At 41.6% G+C, this 17,878-nt stretch overlaps 2 protein-coding genes across 2 annotated transcripts; both read left to right on the top strand.

Moving 5' to 3' along the window:
* Nucleotides 1-2,308: 2,308 nt before the first annotated feature.
* LOC126641728 (solute carrier family 2, facilitated glucose transporter member 11-like) lies at nucleotides 2,309-10,520 on the top strand. The gene is made up of 12 exons (XM_050318740.1): nucleotides 2,309-2,332; nucleotides 3,886-3,984; nucleotides 4,419-4,579; nucleotides 6,141-6,265; nucleotides 6,516-6,645; nucleotides 7,205-7,353; nucleotides 7,897-8,084; nucleotides 8,232-8,342; nucleotides 8,835-8,936; nucleotides 9,101-9,176; nucleotides 9,862-9,989; nucleotides 10,314-10,520. The coding sequence occupies exons 1-12, from the start codon at nucleotides 2,309-2,311 to the stop codon at nucleotides 10,518-10,520; spliced, it is 1,500 nt and encodes a 499-aa protein (XP_050174697.1).
* A 2,720-nt stretch (nucleotides 10,521-13,240) lies between these two features.
* Nucleotides 13,241-16,158, top strand: LOC126641694 (macrophage migration inhibitory factor-like). Its single transcript, XM_050318660.1, has 3 exons — nucleotides 13,241-13,348; nucleotides 15,263-15,435; nucleotides 16,092-16,158. Exons 1-3 carry the CDS (start codon nucleotides 13,241-13,243, stop codon nucleotides 16,156-16,158), a joined length of 348 nt encoding a protein of 115 aa, XP_050174617.1.
* The last annotated feature ends 1,720 nt before the right edge of the window (nucleotides 16,159-17,878 follow it).

Below are 17,878 nucleotides of genomic sequence, written 5' to 3'. Positions count from 1 at the left end.
AACTACCAGTCTTTTGGAGACAGCTACCAATACAGGAAGGAAATCTCAGCTTTTTGCAAAGCAGATTCTCTTTTTCCAATCAGTCACTCTGGAAACATCTTTCATTCCATTCCAGCAATCCCTGAAGTCTTTGGAAACGAGAGCAGAGTGGCACTCTAGTGAGCCACTTCTCTGATCCCAGTTATTCATTAGGTGTTATTGGGAAAGCCTTCCCCATGAGATCCTCAGCAGGAAGCGAGAGGGTGCCCTGTGGAACATTAATGTGACAACGAAGCGGAACAGCTCTTTGGAGCGTAGGTCAACCTTTGCCTGTGCTCAGCGGAGCATGAGCTGTATTGTGGGGACACTCTGGTCAAGGGATGAAACAGCAAAAAGATCTGGTTCAAATATACGTGCAAGGTGACAGGGACAAAGAGGATAGTCATCCAGAAATTTCAGGAACATGCACTACATTTTCTTCCAGATATACCAGCTGATGGGTAAGATATGTCTCAAATACCAACTGAGGCACATATAAACACTTAAACACTGGATCCGTGAACTGCTGTCAGCTGGACACAAAAAACATGGATCTGGTCTTGCTGGCCTGGGTTAAGGAAGGCTTAGCACAGCTTTGCATATGTGTGTCTGTAAAATTGCAAGATCAATGACTAAATGACCTGATGCTGTGAGATTTACTGTCCTGAGCACAAATGTCACTAAAGGATATCTGTAAGATACCTGCTAATTACTTTGTTAGCACTAATAAAGAGACTGCACATCTACTAAAGGGGGCCTCAGTGTAAGCAATAACAGCACAAAGCAGTACAGTCACTAATCACCATAAATGCAAAGACATTACACATTATGGGAGTCATGAGAGGAAGACTCTTAACCTACTCCAAGTAGGAATCCCAAACTAATGTCCAAGAGCAAAGACTGTAAGTTTACAATATGTGTAAATACATACAGAAGAGGGTGAGGTAGAACATAAGAAAATATGTGCAATAGACTGCATTTGAGAAGGAATGCCCCATTCCAAAAGCTACATGTTATTGCCTGCTTGTGGCTTCCCCCAATGTCATCTGAGAAAGACAGATACCAGCAGCCAACATGGCATTTCTTCCCTCTGTCAGATGCACACCATGTTGTTTCAACTTTGTATAACTTTACGGAAAAGGAAATTAATTCTTAGCATCAAAGGGACAGTCTTGTTTTTGCTCTAACAAGAGATTATCTGCTGAGAACCTAAACTGGAAACAAATCCCCCCACGAAGCCTCAGCACACATCAACAGCAAAGTCAAGACCATGATGAGACTGCACAGTGAGGGGAGAAGAGGTTGTGTGGTGCCACACATCACATTTCAGACATTAGCTGGAGAATCTGTAAATATGCTTTGCATGTGATGTATTTTCTAGTCAATATGACTGTTTGCATCCAATAAGCCCTTTACAATTTCTTCTTCCTCTTCTTTAACAGAAGTGTAAATGGAAAGTGATAACTAAGCCATTTACCAGCTTAATACATACAATCCCCTCTTAACTGTGAAATAAATGAAGTTAAAACCTAAGAATTTTCCCTCAGAAAAACAGAGACATCAATCCAGCTGCGGAGGTTACAAAACAGTCCCAAAACAACATTTTTTTCCTCACAGGCACAGAAATAAGTATACTGACTAATGGAAATGCCAGACAAAAATGTGCAGAATTAATTTTTTTCTCTACTAGCAAAGGAAAAGCAGCTACTGCTAAATACTAAGCTCGCAAAGCCTGATGTGCCACTGTAGAATCACTAAGTTTGCACCACATTTGAAAGTATGGTGCAGTTCAGCTCCTTTCAGTAATGATTAAGTTACAATGTGCTCCAGTTACTGTCACACGAAGAGAGGATAGATCTTTCCTACTAAATGTCAAAGTCCTATGGTTCATTGTCCAAGCCCCATCTAAGATTCCCAACACATAATTTTGCCTCTGCGTTTCTCATTTTATACTGAAAACTGAGCAAAGTTATGATTATGGGAATCTTGTTTACAATTGTTGTCTCAGTTCTCTGTCTCCCCAGCACAAGACCGTGCTCATGAAGTGAACAGGTTCCCTGCAAGGGAGACCATCTTGGTTATTTGGACATAACCATTGGTTGAAATATTTAATCCAACAATCCTAAACTTTGTACGACTGTTGAAATAGGTGCAATTAACTCAAAAGCCTCTGAAGTAAAGTTTAACTTCGATGACATGGGACCAGTTCCCTGACACTGCTGTTGTATAATGTGAGCTCTTGGTTCCCTTGGCAGGTACCTGACAGTGAACAACAGGTTCTTCTGTCGAGATGGCTGCCTTCTTCTCCAACCTGGTGAGTATCTGGCCACTTCTTCTCTGGGCTATGGCTTAGAAAAGACAAAGCTAACAAAATACTTGAGATTCAGATTCTTTAAAGGTTTTAAGACCCTTTGGTACAGAAACTGTCTTTCCTTTCTGTGTTTAAACATCACCAAGAACAATGGGGCCATGAAGATCATGCTGCATGGTCTCTTCTATGCAACAAGATGAAATGAAATTGAAATGAAATGAAATTAAAAGAAGAACTAACAACAGCTCTGAAATTCCACTACTGACAATGTTACTTTACTTTTGTCTTCCAAATTACTGAAACAATACTAATTATCAACCGCTCTGATTACTTCCAATATAATGAATATTTTAACCTTACTGCAAAAGGCTAAGAAACCACGACATAACTTTTAAAATAAATTACTGTCTTCATTTCATCAAGAGACAATCAATATAATCCATTGAGAGTTTCCATGGTCTTACACAGGGAAGAAGTGATATGTATTTGTTGCTGTTTCTCTTAAAAAAAAAAAAGAGGAGTGAGAGTGTGAGTTCTTAATTTGTTTGAATGGTCTTGCCAGTTAGCAAATCCATTGAATTTGAGAGAAGATTTTTAAGGAAATTTAGAGTCTTCTTTCTGATCCATAGCTTCCTGGTTCTTGTCATGTGATAACTTGGGAAATCCAGATGTGGACTAATTAAATAACAAGCTACTGAAAGATGGTCCTAAGGTCTAAATAGTTACATGTTATGTTTTCTCCTTATTTACAGTTGGAATTATTTAATTCATCAAAAAGTGTATTTCAGTCTCTAATCCTTGAGCAAGGAAGTTCTAGACAGACAGTATCTCCCTAGCGTGAAAGATACCAAGCCCTTCAATATGCAAACACATTGTTTCATGGTTAAATAAATAGAAAAAATAAAATATTGAGAAAGGAGAAATGAAATCCCAAATCAAATTCAGGAAGATTTTTATTGTAATGCAATTACAGGGGTTATCCCTGTAATTATAACTATATTCATATTTTGTTGTATTTATATTATACACTTATAGTCATGCCTTCCTGAAAAAACTGAATGTCAAAAGGATTTTTCTTAATTGTGCTTAAAGATACGATGCAGTCAGAAATGAAAGCAGAGAGTATAATAGAATGTTGTTGATTTTTAATGCTGTTCTTCTGAGACACAGCATTTTGGTTTGGTGTACATCAGTTATTGTCGACTGCAGACAAGGAAACTGAGTCCCTCTTCCCTGTACCCAGGACTGACTCCTTTATCCAGCCAACCTGTCAGATATTGCAGGCATAGAGTGCGAGCTGCACTCTTGGGAACATCTTTTCTAACTCCTTTTCCTTCTTGCAAGCAGAGTAATGGATTATCACCCTTACAGTGGTGGGTAGTTTGCTATGGCACTGTGGATGATGAATGTGTTTCAGCAGTAGATTAGAGATTTTGAAAAATGTTTATACTCAAGAGGATTTGAAGCAGACAAAGAGAAAGGGCCAATGTGGCTTTGGGCCTGCCCAGATCCAGACTAATGAGAAGCTGATGGAGCGCTTTATGTTTGCTTTGCAGGTTCAGTTCCGGGGTCTATATCAAATGATCTTAGTGCTGGGAATTGGTGGCAGTTTCCCATATGGATTCCACATTTCTGTCATCAACTATCCTTCTGTGGTAAGGAGCCATCTCCCTGAGGCTGGTAATACAAATGGAGAGCCTGAGCTCTCTGTTCTCCCATAAATCTCAGATTTACTGAGCATTCACAATCTCTGCCTTTTCTTTGGCTAACAGTAACATCACGTGTGTAGAGAACTTTTTCTCCTTTAAAGAACAGGACAGCATTTTCTGTTTTAAATAAGTTCTTACCACATAGCATACAAGTCCCCATAGGAAGGTAAAAAATTGGCTCTTAGCATGCTTGCCAGGAAGCTTCCTGAGTGATATGAACCTGTAGATTTTGCAGTGTGATCTCAGTTAACTTGTTTTACTAAGAAAGACTCAAAATAAATCTAATATTAGAACCACTGGCTCTATCTGGAGTACAACAGCCAAATAATATGAAGGGATCTTATACCCCTTATCCAGTCAAATCTGATTCTATTTTTCAGCACATCAGGAAGTTTATTAACGAAACGTGGATAGAGCGACACGGGTCCCCCCTCCACCCCGAGACAATCATGCTGCTCTGGTCCTTCATCGTGTCTGTTTATGGGATAGGAGGGCTCCTGGGGTGCCTCTTCTGCACCTACGTGACTACAAAATACAGGAAGTAAGTGCTTCTTGTAGCAGCTCCACAGTCACAAAGTGCAGGGAAATACCAAGGAGAACAAATGAAGTTCTTCTTTTTGGCTGAAGAAGTGTGGTTGAACACAGCTGGTTGGGTTTCCCAGCACATCCACCTCTTCCAAGTAGCAAACAGCCTTCTGCCTTGTTTATCTGCCCTCCCCAGGGAATTGTACTCTGTGAAGGCTGCAGTCATCATCACACCACCGGATCAATGCCTCTGGGAGTAGTGGCATAGGGTCACATTCCCTTCAGTGTCCCCTATGGCTCTCATAAAGGTCTCCCAAGTTTACAGGCCCCAATAAAAGTGCTGTGTGTCTTGTGTTGTAGCACATTATATGCACTTACTCAAACACCTGGAAGATATTCTTAAGTGACAAAGAAGAACCAGATTTCCATTTAAATACACTCATTTTGGGATACAGACATTATATTAAATATTCAGATTCAGTCTAATGAAAATATGAACAAAAGAGAAAAAATAAATTGCCTGTAACTACACTATAAAGATATAACTAGCACCAAAACAAACGTTCAAAAGACGTCTCTGTTCTTGGGAATCCATTTTACTGAAAATCAGTTCCCAAGCTATCTTTTCCACTGGATGGAGGAAGGATTCCTCACCAGTTTGGTCCATTCTCAGTGCCTTGTGTGTAACACCACTGATTTCATTTGCAGAGAAATTGGCAAACATATCTACTTGGTGTGACCACTTAAAGATCTGCTCCACAACGCACTGACCCAGAGGCCCCTCATATGGGTCTCATCAAACCATCTTAGCCTGCCTGCAATTGTGTTCTTTCCTATCAGGTAAGTGCCCCCAAGAAATTTCTTGTGGGACACTGCCTCCTCCCACACACAGAGGGTCTCCCAAGACTGGAAACAAGATCATGCACTTCTCCCACGGGTTATTTAACACATGAAAACCTAATTGCTGAATCCCAGACTAAACACAAGGGTCTCTGTGAATCCTCGATGTGTGCAAGAGGACTCTTGTCTAACAAGCATCATGGCAAAACATCTGAGCACAAAAGCCTTTGAAACTTTGATTTGAGCCTGAGACATCAGGGCTGTGAACACAGCAGGCCACAATTCATACAGAAGGACTTTTGAAATGATAAATGCCTCTAAAAACTCTTTCTGCCATCTCAGATCACCCCCATTTAGCCAAGAGTATCTTTAATACGAGCCATCCTAGAATGGGACCTGTGGACTCAGACCTGACATTGCAAGAGGAGTTATAGCCATTTAAAAATCTTGGTGATAAAACAGGCCAGTTCTTTGATCCCTTTCCCCATTTGAACTGTGGAAATGCTGACAAAGGGTTCCAACTGCTTAAATTCTGAGCTAAAAATATTGATTAATCCTAAAATTTTAAAGAATCATTTTGACTATCCAAAGTCAAAATTATTTCAGCCATTCCTCAAAACAGTAGGAATGGCTGTACCATGCTTTCTGTCAAAGTAAGAGTAGTCAAAAGGTTCACATTTCACACTAAATTCTCAAGGGCTTTTGGGACTTCTTTGTTTGTTTGCTTTTTTCTTTAGAAAAAAGTGCCAAATATTCACCAACTTGATCATGCTGGCAGCTGCACTTTTCATGGCCTTCAGTAAAACAGCCAAATCCTTTGAGATGATTCTGGTCGGTCGCCTTCTCTATGGCATTGGCTCAGGTATGTGCTCGTGCCAGTGGGGACTGCAAGAGTCCCTGCTGTTCTGGGATTGCCTCTACAACCATTCGTGGAGAATGATTTTTAAAACAATTATACTGGGCACTCAATAAAAGTGAAAGACATCACCCCTTTTGCAAGAAATTGTAATCTAAATATCAGAGTGAATGGAAACAACGTAAGAGAGGATGGAGTCAGAAAGTTAAGCTTTTCTAAATATTTTAACAGTCATTTATCCCCCTCTGTGTTCAAGGTTTTTCTATGAATATACATCCTCAGTATGTAGGAGAGATTTCACCCAAGAAGCTGCGTGGATTTGCCAACTCCACTGTTGCTGTTTTTCTGACCCTGGGAAAACTCACAGGACAGGTTATTGGACTACGGTAAATTCTGCAATCTTTCTATCAGGTTACACTAAAAGTACAAATTCTTCTATAACCTTACCCTTCCACCTAGGTAGCAACTGAGAAACACTCCCATCCTCCCTAGGAGGATCCTCACATCCACATCCACCTTAGTTTTAAGGCAGACATTTGATTTGGAATATAGAAGGCAGAAAATAATTACTCATAATCTGATTTCTTTGTATTTTCACACCTTTTCTACTGGGGGACTCGCCCTTCGAAATTTACCATACTTATGTAAAGTCTTAGTTTTGGTCCTGTGGCTAAAGAGTGGTCAAATGAGTCTCATCAGCTCTCTAGACATTATACTGGTCCCAATGATATTTAGAAAGTTTTTCAAGATACCAAATAATTCCTTTAAAATAAAATTGTGAGGAATAAAAATAGCAAAATTTGTGAAATTTGCCACATGATGAATTCAGGGTTTTGCTCCACTGCACCCTTGAATGGGATCTGAGCAATCTTCATCGCTCAGAAAAACTTCCTGAGCATTCATTCTATTATTTCAGCATAATTTTGTTTCACATACACTTTCCAGGGAGATTTTAGGAAGCGAAGCTTTGTGGCCATGGTTGTTAGCATCTAGTGGACTTTCAGCATTGGTTCAACTGGTTACCCTCCCATTTTTCCCTGATTCACCATCCTACCTCCTGATACAGAAGGGTAATGAGGAAGCCTGCAGGAAAGGTAGAGTGTCTGCTTTCCTCACCTACTTCACTTCCTTTGCTGTGTCAGGGTGACAGCCCGTGCAGGACAGAGCTGTACAGCACAGTGCAGTGCCACGGAGCAGAGGCAGTTTCAAACACAACAGCTGAGGTCCCTATGACAATATGGCTGTATTAACATGGGCCTCACTCAGTCTCATTTAATTCATTAAGGCAATAAACACAGTTATTTATCAGCATGTCTAACATTTCCCACTTTGGTGGGCAACACTTTGCTTCTTTAAGGGAAATGGTTTAGGCAGCTCCTTTTTCAATTTCAATAAAATGTACTTAAATGTTGACTTTATTTACAATTAGGTCAACTCCACATTAGAAAGCTATACCATACTGACAACCAGTGAGTCAAAATCCTTCCGAGTGCCCACTGCCCCAGCCCCAACCACATGGCACAAGCAGCAGCAGAACCATCTCACCATTGGATGGGCAAACTAAAGGGTTTAATGTAACCACTGCTGATGGAGCTGTACAGGTAGAACAATCCACCTGCCATCTTTCTCTCCAACAGCCATCAGGAAGCTGTGGGGGGAAGGAGACCACCAAGCAGAAATTGATGACATTATGAAGGAGAAGGGTGCAATGGCGAGCACGAAAACCTTGCGTGTCCTCGAAGTGATCAAAGAGCGCTCTCTGCGCTGGCAGCTTTACTTTATGATGACTGTTATGACCACCCTGCAGCTCTGTGGAATCAACGCAGTTGAGTGCCCTCTTCATCCCCAGCTCAAGGGACAACACTAGGCAGTGTTACAAACCCCTCTAAGTCAATGTTAGTATACCAGTTTAGAACTGCACCTCAGCTGCAACACTTTTTTCACGGGTGCATTTCCTCTCTGCATTTTTCAGATATATTTCTACTCTTTTGAAGTATTCCACACAGCCAAGTTCGAAGAATACCTCATCCCATACGTGTCCCTGGGAATTGGGTTGTGTGAATGCTTATCCTCTATACTGTGTGTAAGTCTTTTCAGACTTGAGTTTGAAGGAAAAATTTAATGTGGCCAACAATCGTACTTTTCCTTTCTTAGGACTGGGCTCGGGGGAGATTTGCATAACCTAAGACACATCTTCCTGCTTCTGCAAAACCACATGAAGGATGAAAGGCAGTTCTTGTCCCAGATTACTTGCATGAGTGTTTGCCTTTAGACTAATTTTTATCCTGTAAAATAATTTTCTGATGTTCTGGATTAGATATGGGTATGTATGTGTGCACAATTTGACAAATGACAGCAAGCAAGAAAGGGAACTGTCTAAAAAGAGCCCAAGGTTGACTAATAAACACAATTAACTTGAAGAAGTTAATCAAATTCATTAGGAATTAAGAGACTCTCAAATGACATTGATTTATGGATATTATTCAGATAAGTCTTCTGCAAAGAATACATGGGAAGGGGAGGAATTATTTAATTTGAGAACTGGGATTTATGATTTGTGTTTTCTGCTGTTCAGAGCACCCTCATAGACCGGTTTGGGAGGAAGGTGCTGCTTTGGGGAGGATACACACTGATGTGTTCTGTGCTAGCACTGCTTACCATGACCCTGTCCCTGCAGGTAAGGAGGCAGCAACCTTCTGGCCCCTGACTCAGCACCAGCCCACCTTTCCGATCTTACCTCACAGGATATATACAAAAACCTGAGCCAATGGCAGAAAATACAGAGCTCTGCTATTCTATCATGTGTCTAACTGTTTGATATCACTGCTTTCTCACCCTCAGCATCGTTTTTTCTGGATGCATTACTTCAGTGTTATCCTGATCTTCCTATTTGTTGTCTTCTATGGAAGTGGACCGTGTGAGTACATCAATGGTTGTGTTGGGAGGAAATTTTGTATCAGCATCACAACTGGCAGAGGAAGAACACACTAGTGCCATGGCAAAAAAATTCTGGAGCTTAAGGAAGGAAGAACAGACATGTACAAGTGTGAGACAGGAAAAGGATACAGACACCTTGGATTTTATTGCTGATCACAGGTTCTAACTAATTTAAAACACAGTATCATCTCCAGATGAGACAGAAATTTTAGAATGATTTTTAAAATACTCAGCTAAAAACAGGAATCTAGGATTTTGATGTATGTTATAGTAGTCATCTTGCCTATAGGTTATAGTAATCATCTTCATAAACTTAGCAAGTTAAGCTGATGCCTACCAAAATGCTTCAGGTGGAACTGACCCCAGGAGCCAAAAGGGGAGCCAGTTTTATAAATCACTGCACCACTGATGGCTACCAGTGCAATGTGGAACTGCACAGACCCACTGGCACCAGGAAAACAATTCCAGTACATTTGAGAGAAACCTAAATTAACAGTTGGAGTCCCTGTCTGGAATCAAGGTCTTTCACCTTCATAGCAGTGGCCACCTACCAACAGGTCACTTATTCTGCCTGTCTGTCATCTTCTGCCACTGCCATTGTGAGGAACTTCAGCAGGAGCAAGGAAACAAACATTCCTGGGTTGTGTTTGGTTTTTCTTTTTCAGCTGGAGCCACTATAGCTGTCATGGTTGAAATCTTCAGCCAGTCATACAGACCATCAGCCTTTCTGATTGTTGGCTGTATCAACTGGATGGGACTGTTCATACTTGGGATGATTTTTCCACTGCTTGTTGTAAGTGACTCGAAGTGAATCCCTCCTTCCAGGAGAATCCATTTCTGAATGCTGACAGGGAACAAACTAACAGCAAAAAATTGCAATGACATGCAAAGCTTAGAGCTCTGTCCAAATACCAACCCTCCAAGCCTGTCAGAGGAGCAGCAACAGGACTCAGGTCAAACATGGCCAGTGGAAACTCCTGGTTTGATACCTGTCCTGGATTGTGTACTGAGCACACTTTTGAATTTTAACTTCAAAGACACAGGCTTGCACTAAAGGGCAGGGAAATAGAAATGAGATTCTTATTTTCCTTACAGTGTCTCTCATTTCTGCTTGCAGGATAACCTTGGACCCTTCTGCTTCCTCATCTTTTTGGCAATTCTTGCTTTATCAGCAATTTTCATCTACCTGTATCTTCCTGAGACCAAGGGAAAGTCAATCATGGAAATAAAAGCAGAGTTCAACAAACTAAACTTTGGGAAAAAAGAAACCTCCTTCACTGAAAATAACTTTCCTAAGGAACAGTTGGCTTGCACGAAGCTCTGAGTGTTCAGAGGAGAAATTTGCATCTCTTAGAAAAGACAGGAAACAATGTTGCAATAGAACTAAAAGGGAAACATTAAAACCAGACTGCAAGATCTTCTGTCTCGTTTATTTTTTCTTTTCCCTTTTCCTTTTCTTTTCCTTTTTTTTTTTTTTTTCTTTTAATATAGCTATGAAACTCATTATGGTAGAGTTCTATTTCTGGATGATATCTAAACATTTTCCTGGGAAATTTCACCACTCAGTTTCAAAATATAAAGCTGGGGGTTTTTTTCCACATTAAACCCCTTTTATGGTAGTACATCTTACGAATTTTTAGAACATTTTGTTAACAGTCCACAGGGCCCAAATCCTGCTAGAAGAACATACACACAGGCTCTGCTCAAAGTCCTGGACCCACAGCCTCAGTTGGTGTCCCCTGTTCCCAGAGTCCTATCCAATGCCACAGGCACCTGAGCAGTCTGTTATTGGCCTTTCCTAAAGGAGATCTCACTAGCACTAAGTACCTCATAACCAGGAGCCTGCTGGAAAACAGCTCAGAGAAGAGTATCAGAAATATGAAAGACCAAGTAAAATAATTTAAAGGACAAACCAAGAGAAAGAAGGATTAAGAAGGCTAAATGACCACCAGTCATGAGGCTGGGGAAACACAGACGTCTAAGATACTTGGCTAGCAGATGGACAGAGGAAAAGGTAGATATGGTGTTTAGAGTCACCTGAGCAGATCTGGACTAAAAACTTAGCACAGCAAATGAGGAAAAAAGGTTCCAGCAGGACAACAGAAACAAATATTGAACGTGAAGTTGTACTGTGCAACAAACCTTCTGGGGGTGTAATGGCAAGCTCAGTGGAGAACATCCCACTAACTCTAGGCAGGGAGAAGGACCTGCCAGACCGACACATTATTGTACACAAAAGAAGCAAAATGGCTGCTATAAAGTAAAGGACAGTCCCAAGAGCATCTGTGGTGTCTAAGGAACTGATTTCCAACCTGGTACATCAGCTTCTGGGAATTACATCAGATGTTTTCAGAGAAGAAAGAGTTTGTTTTGGAAATGTTTTTCTTGTTATGTAAGCAAGCTGCAAATAACAAGTGATTATTGTACCCAGTAGTAAAAATAGGCTGTGAATTTCATTGGAAATAGCCTAAGTTTTTCCAAGTGACCACTAACAAGTATATTTGTGACAAGATTTGTGACTAAATGCTTTGGGTCATGCCACCTGCTTTCCACTAACCACTGAAGAAAAAAAAAAATCAATATTACAAACTACAGTTCCTTTCCTTACAGATGAAGGTGTCATTTGAGTTTGTTTTTAATGTGCTGACTTAGGAAATGTGCTCTGAAAAGGCCCTTTGTAGAAACAGATTTTATTTCTGGTGTTTTTTCAGGGTTTTCATTATTTTCAGAATGCTTTGCATACAGGAGACATGGTCCACTAACATGGGCTGTAGATGAACACTGACACATAGTAATTCATCTCCTGACTTTTTATTTGCTGACTTTTTACAGCAAGGGAGCTACAGTGAAGGAACTGACTTAAAACCAACATATACCACACAATCACAGAATCACAGAATGGCTTGGGTTGGAAGGGACTTTAAAGATCATCCACTTCCAACCCCTCAGCCATGGGCAGGGATGTCACCCACTAGATTGGGTTGCTCAGGGCCCAGTCCTGACCTTGAACAAAATCAACTTAAGCATGTTCTTACAGAGGCTTTCACCACTTAAAAAGCATTGGTTTAAATTACACAGTTACAATACAAACGTTTAGTCCAAGCTACAGAAAGCTCTTCCTCTTTTCCACAGCCTGGGGAATCAAGTGAGTAGAAAAGCCCTTACCTCAGAAACTACTGGGTATAAAGATACTCATCACCTCTAAGATGGAAAGATTAACAAACCACTTATTTTACCCCCATCAGTATTTTCAACCTGCCCTCCCCACACATCTCACTGCAAACACCCATTACCCAGTGCCATATGATCTTTCTAAATCACTTCTCTCATGTAAGGCTCAACTAGGCAGCAATGAGAACTGATCCCAGCTCTGCCACAAACTCACTCTGGATAAAAGCCTCTCATGTCAGAATGCCTGTGGATTTCCTATCTCTCGAGAGTTATGATTGCTATGGGACTATTTGCACAACAAAGGAGCAAGTTGAAAACAAGCCCTCTCCAAGCATGTAGAAACCAGTGCTCACCACAGTGGAAAATCAAGACCTAGATTTTAAGGCATCTTTGTCATGACTTAGTCATGGCTCAGGAAAGGTCTGCACAACATGTGCTACTGGGGTTTTTCTGTTATGGTCTATTCCACAGAAACAGTTCCAGACCTCACAACTGAGTCATCCATCTCATTTTTTTTTTAAATAATCATGACTTGCATGAAGAGGTACATTATAACTCTCTGTAACACTCGCTTTTTCACTGGTTTCACGGTCAGGTTGTATCCAAATGTGAAGTGTCATCTTGGATGCTTTGGTTTCCACAGTGCAAAAGCCAGGTTGCCTCCCAGGACAGTCCATTGGCTGTCTGTGTGAGCAGCCTGCAGATGGCACTTGCAGCCTCTCCCGAGGCACTCCCACCCCTCCGGGTGCACCTGTGGAAAGTGTCACTGACTATTTAAAGGCTCCCGAGGTGCTCACCGGCACAGTGTGGGGAGCCAGCTCGCAGGTGAGTTAGAAACAAAGCTGTGAAAGAAAACCTGCTTGTGATCCAAAGATGCCTAAATTCATTGTTAACACAAATGTAAGCAAGGATAAGGTTCCAGAATCTTTTACAGGGGAGTTCATGCAACAGTTATCAAAAGCATTGGACAAACCAGCACAGGTAAGTCCAGATGCTCAAATGTTTTCCTTCTTTGGCCAGTTGTGCCTATGCAATGAGTCATTTCTCAGTGATAGCCTTGATAAACTAATATACCTAATGACTCACCAGTATTTGCAGTCCTCTCTCTGTGAAAATATCAAATACTTGTTTGCTGTAACTTGAGGTCTCAAAGCACTGAAGTATCTAAACAAGCTTTGTGTGGGATGATATTTCATATAGGTCTCTGTGTAGGTGAAGACACAGGATGTGTGTGGGTGTGCATGCACAGGTATCTCTGTGAATACCTCTCAAGAATCTGGCTGATTGAAAGCAAAAGTCACCCTCAGCTTCCTCACTGAGACCTGCTGAATATGTATGTGCTTATTGTCTGCCACCAACTTGCCTGTAGCCTAGTGGTTACAGCTGAATTAAAACATGAGTCATTCAGCTTGCTTGGACATCTAGCAAAAAACTAGTATTCTTATGTAAAACTGATGTGTTCTACCCATTTTTAAAAAGCCAATTATTTTATCAGTCTAGCAAACAAGCATTAGCTGATGGGGGCGTGGGGGTGTGTCAGCTGGTGGTTCTTGCATAACAGCTCCTGAATATAAAGCTAGAGGCCAGGGCTGGGATGCAGCTGGAACAGGTTTGTGCAGCTGTGTGGAAGGGATATGTAACGGGACTTAGAAATATACAGGGAATAACAAAGAGATTTTTCTGAAGAGAACATACAAGATTTTCGTGACAAAGGAGGCAATAGGAAAGGGAGAGTCTCTTAGTTATAACACAGAAAGAAGGAAAGGATTAGGCTGGGCTGGAATGCAGAGCTTTCCTCTCACAGGAAACTGTAGCACTTGAAAAACATACTGATTTTTAATCAAATAGGGTTTTTTCCTACTGGATGAACTGTCTCAAATATCTCAAACTGCTCTGAGAAGAAAATAATGCCAATTAATGCTTTTGTTTGGTTTGAATTAATTTTTTTTTTAAATAATAATAATAACCTGCTTCCAGGGTAGATGTTAAAGACCTACAAGTACCTGCATTTGGCATAAAGTTGAGACCGCACAGTGTCCAGCCAGGGCAGAACAGGGCCAAGCAAGTGGTACCTCAGCATGATCTCCTTGGCTTATCCTGTACTGCTGTGGTCTGCTGCACCTTGCACCCAAACAAGCTGTAAATCATGGCCAAGACTAATTACCCAGACAACTCCTGGTACTCAGGCTGGCTTGTTTTACCAAGAGGGTTAATTGCTGCTGAGTTCCAACGATGCGCTGCTAATAAACGTGGGTAAGAACAGAACAGAAGCTAGATGGATGCCAAAGGAACTGATCCCCAGATTCCCCAGTGTGTGGATCTGACACTGTGTATTAGCAGCAGGGAAAATCGCAGGCTGGTCATTAATATTAACATAGATACTTTCTTCTATTTTTCCTGATATCAAGAACAAAAGTAGGATTAGGCTGTATTTTGTTTAATGAGGGGGATGTTGATTTAGACCTCTGCTGTGTCAGTTCACATTTACCTCAGCAGGGAAGACTGCAGCAGGAGGCAGTGAGGTGCAAAATCTCTCAGGAACGCAGTGCGGCAGCAATGCAATTGCAACCCCCCATCTCTGACCTTCCCACATGGGCAGGGAGGGCCCAGTGGCTCAGAAGAGGTTCTGGAGATATTGCAGGTCACTGAGCTCCTGGAGCACCTGGACTAGAAACCAAGACTCCCAAGCCTAAATAGTATGCTGTCTTTGTACCAGCCCTTGGCACAGCAGTGACTGTCCTGGAGCAGAATGTAAATCTAGACAGTAAGATGTCAATGCATCAAAAGCACGTACGTATTTTCACTGCAGTTCACGTACATAAATACCTTCCTGGATTTTCAGAACTTTTCTTAATATGGCAAAGGAAAATAATATTCCTTTTCTTCTTCCAACAGTATCTAGCAATACAGATCTCTCCTGATCAGATGATGTCCTTCGGTGACTCCACAGACCCTTGTGCTATGTGCTTTCTCTACAGCGTTGGCAAGATAGGAGAGCAGGAGAACAGGGTCTACTCCAAATTGCTTTGTGATCTGCTGAACAAAGAGCTGAAAATACCATCTGACAGGTGAGCCCACACAGCAACTTGTCTGATGTGACTTTCCGCAGATTGTTAAAACTATTCATCCCAAACTTTTCTTTTGGTGTTCTTTGTCAATGTGCTATTTGAAGAGGCCAAATGCCAAGTCAATTGGAAGGACTCTCCAGCTAAAAAGAAGAAAGGAGCAATTGCAGGAGCCACAATGTTGATATCCAGAAACCGTAAAATTTCTTAGTTAAAATTATGTGTGTTCAGGCACTGCATGTACCCACAGATCTCATATGCAAAAGCCCAGGTACACACACAATAATTTTGTTATTATAATGATAACTTGAGGGACATGTACCAACACTTCCCTACTGCCTTTGGGATACATGTGGAGGTCAACTGCAAGAGCTTTCACTCGCATAAAAGCCTTTCTAGTGCTTTTCCTCAAGGTGTGCTCCAGAAATGACTGTGAATAAAACACAGTATCCTGAGAGCTCCTTGAAACAAGAAGTAGAAAACCATTAAGAACTCCAGAATGCACAAAAAGCATTAAAAGGGAGGGAGTGCAAGGCCTGAGAAGTGTAAAGCCCTGTGGGACAGTCCACAGCATGGCTGTGTGTCCTGTTGCAGGAGCACCCTGGCCAGCCTGCAGCACTCTGCTCTCAGCAGCTAATGGTGTCTGTCTTCTCTTTCAGAATCTATGTCAGCTTCTCCAACATCAGTGCTGGCAACGTGGGCTGGAACAACACCACCTCTGCTTGAGGTGCCCTTGAGTGGTAAAAGTTTATTCCTGACCCCTCACCCTGGTTTCATCATGTTACCACTACCTGACAAATGCAAAAGGCAATGGTACCGTAGTTGCTGCTACCCACTGCTGTTTAACATCTTGTCTGCCACTTAAATAAAAGTAAAAATCCAGCAGAAACCTTATGACTGAGACCATCTTGTTACTCTGGAAAGACCTGTGATTGAGATGGAAGGTGCCCTCTCAAAATACTAGTAACAGAAGCTTTTCTTTTAAAAGCAGTTTGGTCATGGATGATGATGAACACTCCATTTGGATACGTCTTTGCTCTATTCATGCTCAAGAGCCTGGCCAAATTTAAAGGAACTATCTTGATCTGATGTCAAGATACATTTAAGTCAATAGATGTGGCTATAAATGTCGCATATGGACCTTCCTTCCAAAGGAGGAAAGAAATTATTGCCTCTTATTTATAAGGGATGGATTGCAGTCTGGGTCCTCCATCTAGCACTACATGGACATCTAGCTGATTAGCAGAAAAACTTGTGCTGTGAGTCTCCCAGGGCTCAGCATAGGCAGTAGGAGTGAGTGGAAAAAACCACCGTTCGCTGTTCTGCCCTCCCCTTTTCATCCACTGAACAATCTGTAGTGACAGCAAAGATTAGAGCATGGCTCAGAATGAGGCAGAGGCACAGCAAGCCATTCCCAGTGGCTGAAGTGGTGAATTAATTATGAAAGGAAGATTTGCATATAAATATTTATTATTCAAGCCCTTGGTCAGATAAGATCATTTGCTTCCAAAGTAAAATAAAAGACTGAGTAGAGATAAATTTCCTGAAAATCTGCAGTTAGGTGTATTGTGACTTTTTTCTGGAAGAGTAAACTCTATCACACCCCTGTTCCGAGCTCTATTGTGAACACCCCATTTTGTCCCTATCACAGCTTTGCTTTGCAGACACAGGCTTTAAATACAAGCCTGCATCTCAACCTGCAAAAATGCTTTGTTGGGATAACAAATGAAAGCTGCTTTGGTGAATCAAAGCAGCACAGCCAGTAAAACAATGTGCTACTTGGCATCTAAATACAGTATATCTTTTTAAATACTGTTCATGCCACTTTAAGCCATGTGGAGCTGCCTGTTGAGGAAGGAAGACTTGACACTAGGTATGTATTCTTTGGGCAGAATGGCCCCTAAACACAGCAGGACCTTCCACAGGGAGGCAGTTTCCTTCTCCAGAAATCAGTCTGCCTTCTTCATAGAGCCACTCGCTCAAAGAATGCTGCCTCTGCTGCTCTTGGAGCCACAGCACCAGCATTCTCTGAGGTTCTCCTGGCTCCTCCTCCCTGGTCTGGTTGCCCTGTGCTCAGGTTTTGGCTGTGGCGCAGTTGGGTGTGTACAACTGCAACCCGTGGATGCCCCTGCCCTTTGCAGTCAGTCTCCAGGAGAGGTTTCAGCCTGCCCCACATACCTCCTGAGGCCTTTCTGTGGTGGATGCTTTCAGAGTTGTACTCAGAGCATCCAGATGCTGGAATGTGTGTTCCTAAGGCACTTCATGGCACAAGTACAAATGAGACCACCTTTGCTTGCTAACAGTCCTTATACTCTCCAATAGGGAATGTAGAAGCTGCCTTTGCCTCTGTCTCTGGCACATCATCAGAATGCTCTTTGGCATATTTCTATAAAACATTTTATCTTTCAATTTTTTGCTCTTAGACACATTTCTTCACTGTTCTTAT

Source organism: Myiozetetes cayanensis, unplaced genomic scaffold, assembly GCF_022539395.1.
Source record: "Myiozetetes cayanensis isolate MyiCay16 unplaced genomic scaffold, myiCay2020 scf21, whole genome shotgun sequence".
Lineage (NCBI taxonomy): Eukaryota > Metazoa > Chordata > Aves > Passeriformes > Tyrannidae > Myiozetetes > Myiozetetes cayanensis.
The sequence above is the reverse complement of the archived record's forward strand: the minus strand, read 5'-3'. Positions and strand labels throughout refer to the sequence as shown.

What these genes read in the sequence shown, in the direction of transcription:
- LOC126641728 (XM_050318740.1), top strand. Translation starts at nt 2,309, where the DNA reads ATGGCTGCCTTCTTCTCCAACCTG. An exon ending in TCTCTATGGCATTGGCTCAG is followed by an intron (nt 6,266 to 6,515) that starts GTATGTGCTCGT and finishes TCTGTGTTCAAG; the next exon opens with GTTTTTCTATGAATATACAT. An exon ending in TGAGGAAGCCTGCAGGAAAG is followed by an intron (nt 7,354 to 7,896) that starts GTAGAGTGTCTG and finishes TCTCTCCAACAG; the next exon opens with CCATCAGGAAGCTGTGGGGG.
- LOC126641694 (XM_050318660.1), top strand. Translation starts at nt 13,241, where the DNA reads ATGCCTAAATTCATTGTTAACACAAATGTAAGCAAGGATAAGGTTCCA. An exon ending in CATTGGACAAACCAGCACAG is followed by an intron (nt 13,349 to 15,262) that starts GTAAGTCCAGAT and finishes TTCTTCCAACAG; the next exon opens with TATCTAGCAATACAGATCTC. An exon ending in CTGAAAATACCATCTGACAG is followed by an intron (nt 15,436 to 16,091) that starts GTGAGCCCACAC and finishes CTTCTCTTTCAG; the next exon opens with AATCTATGTCAGCTTCTCCA.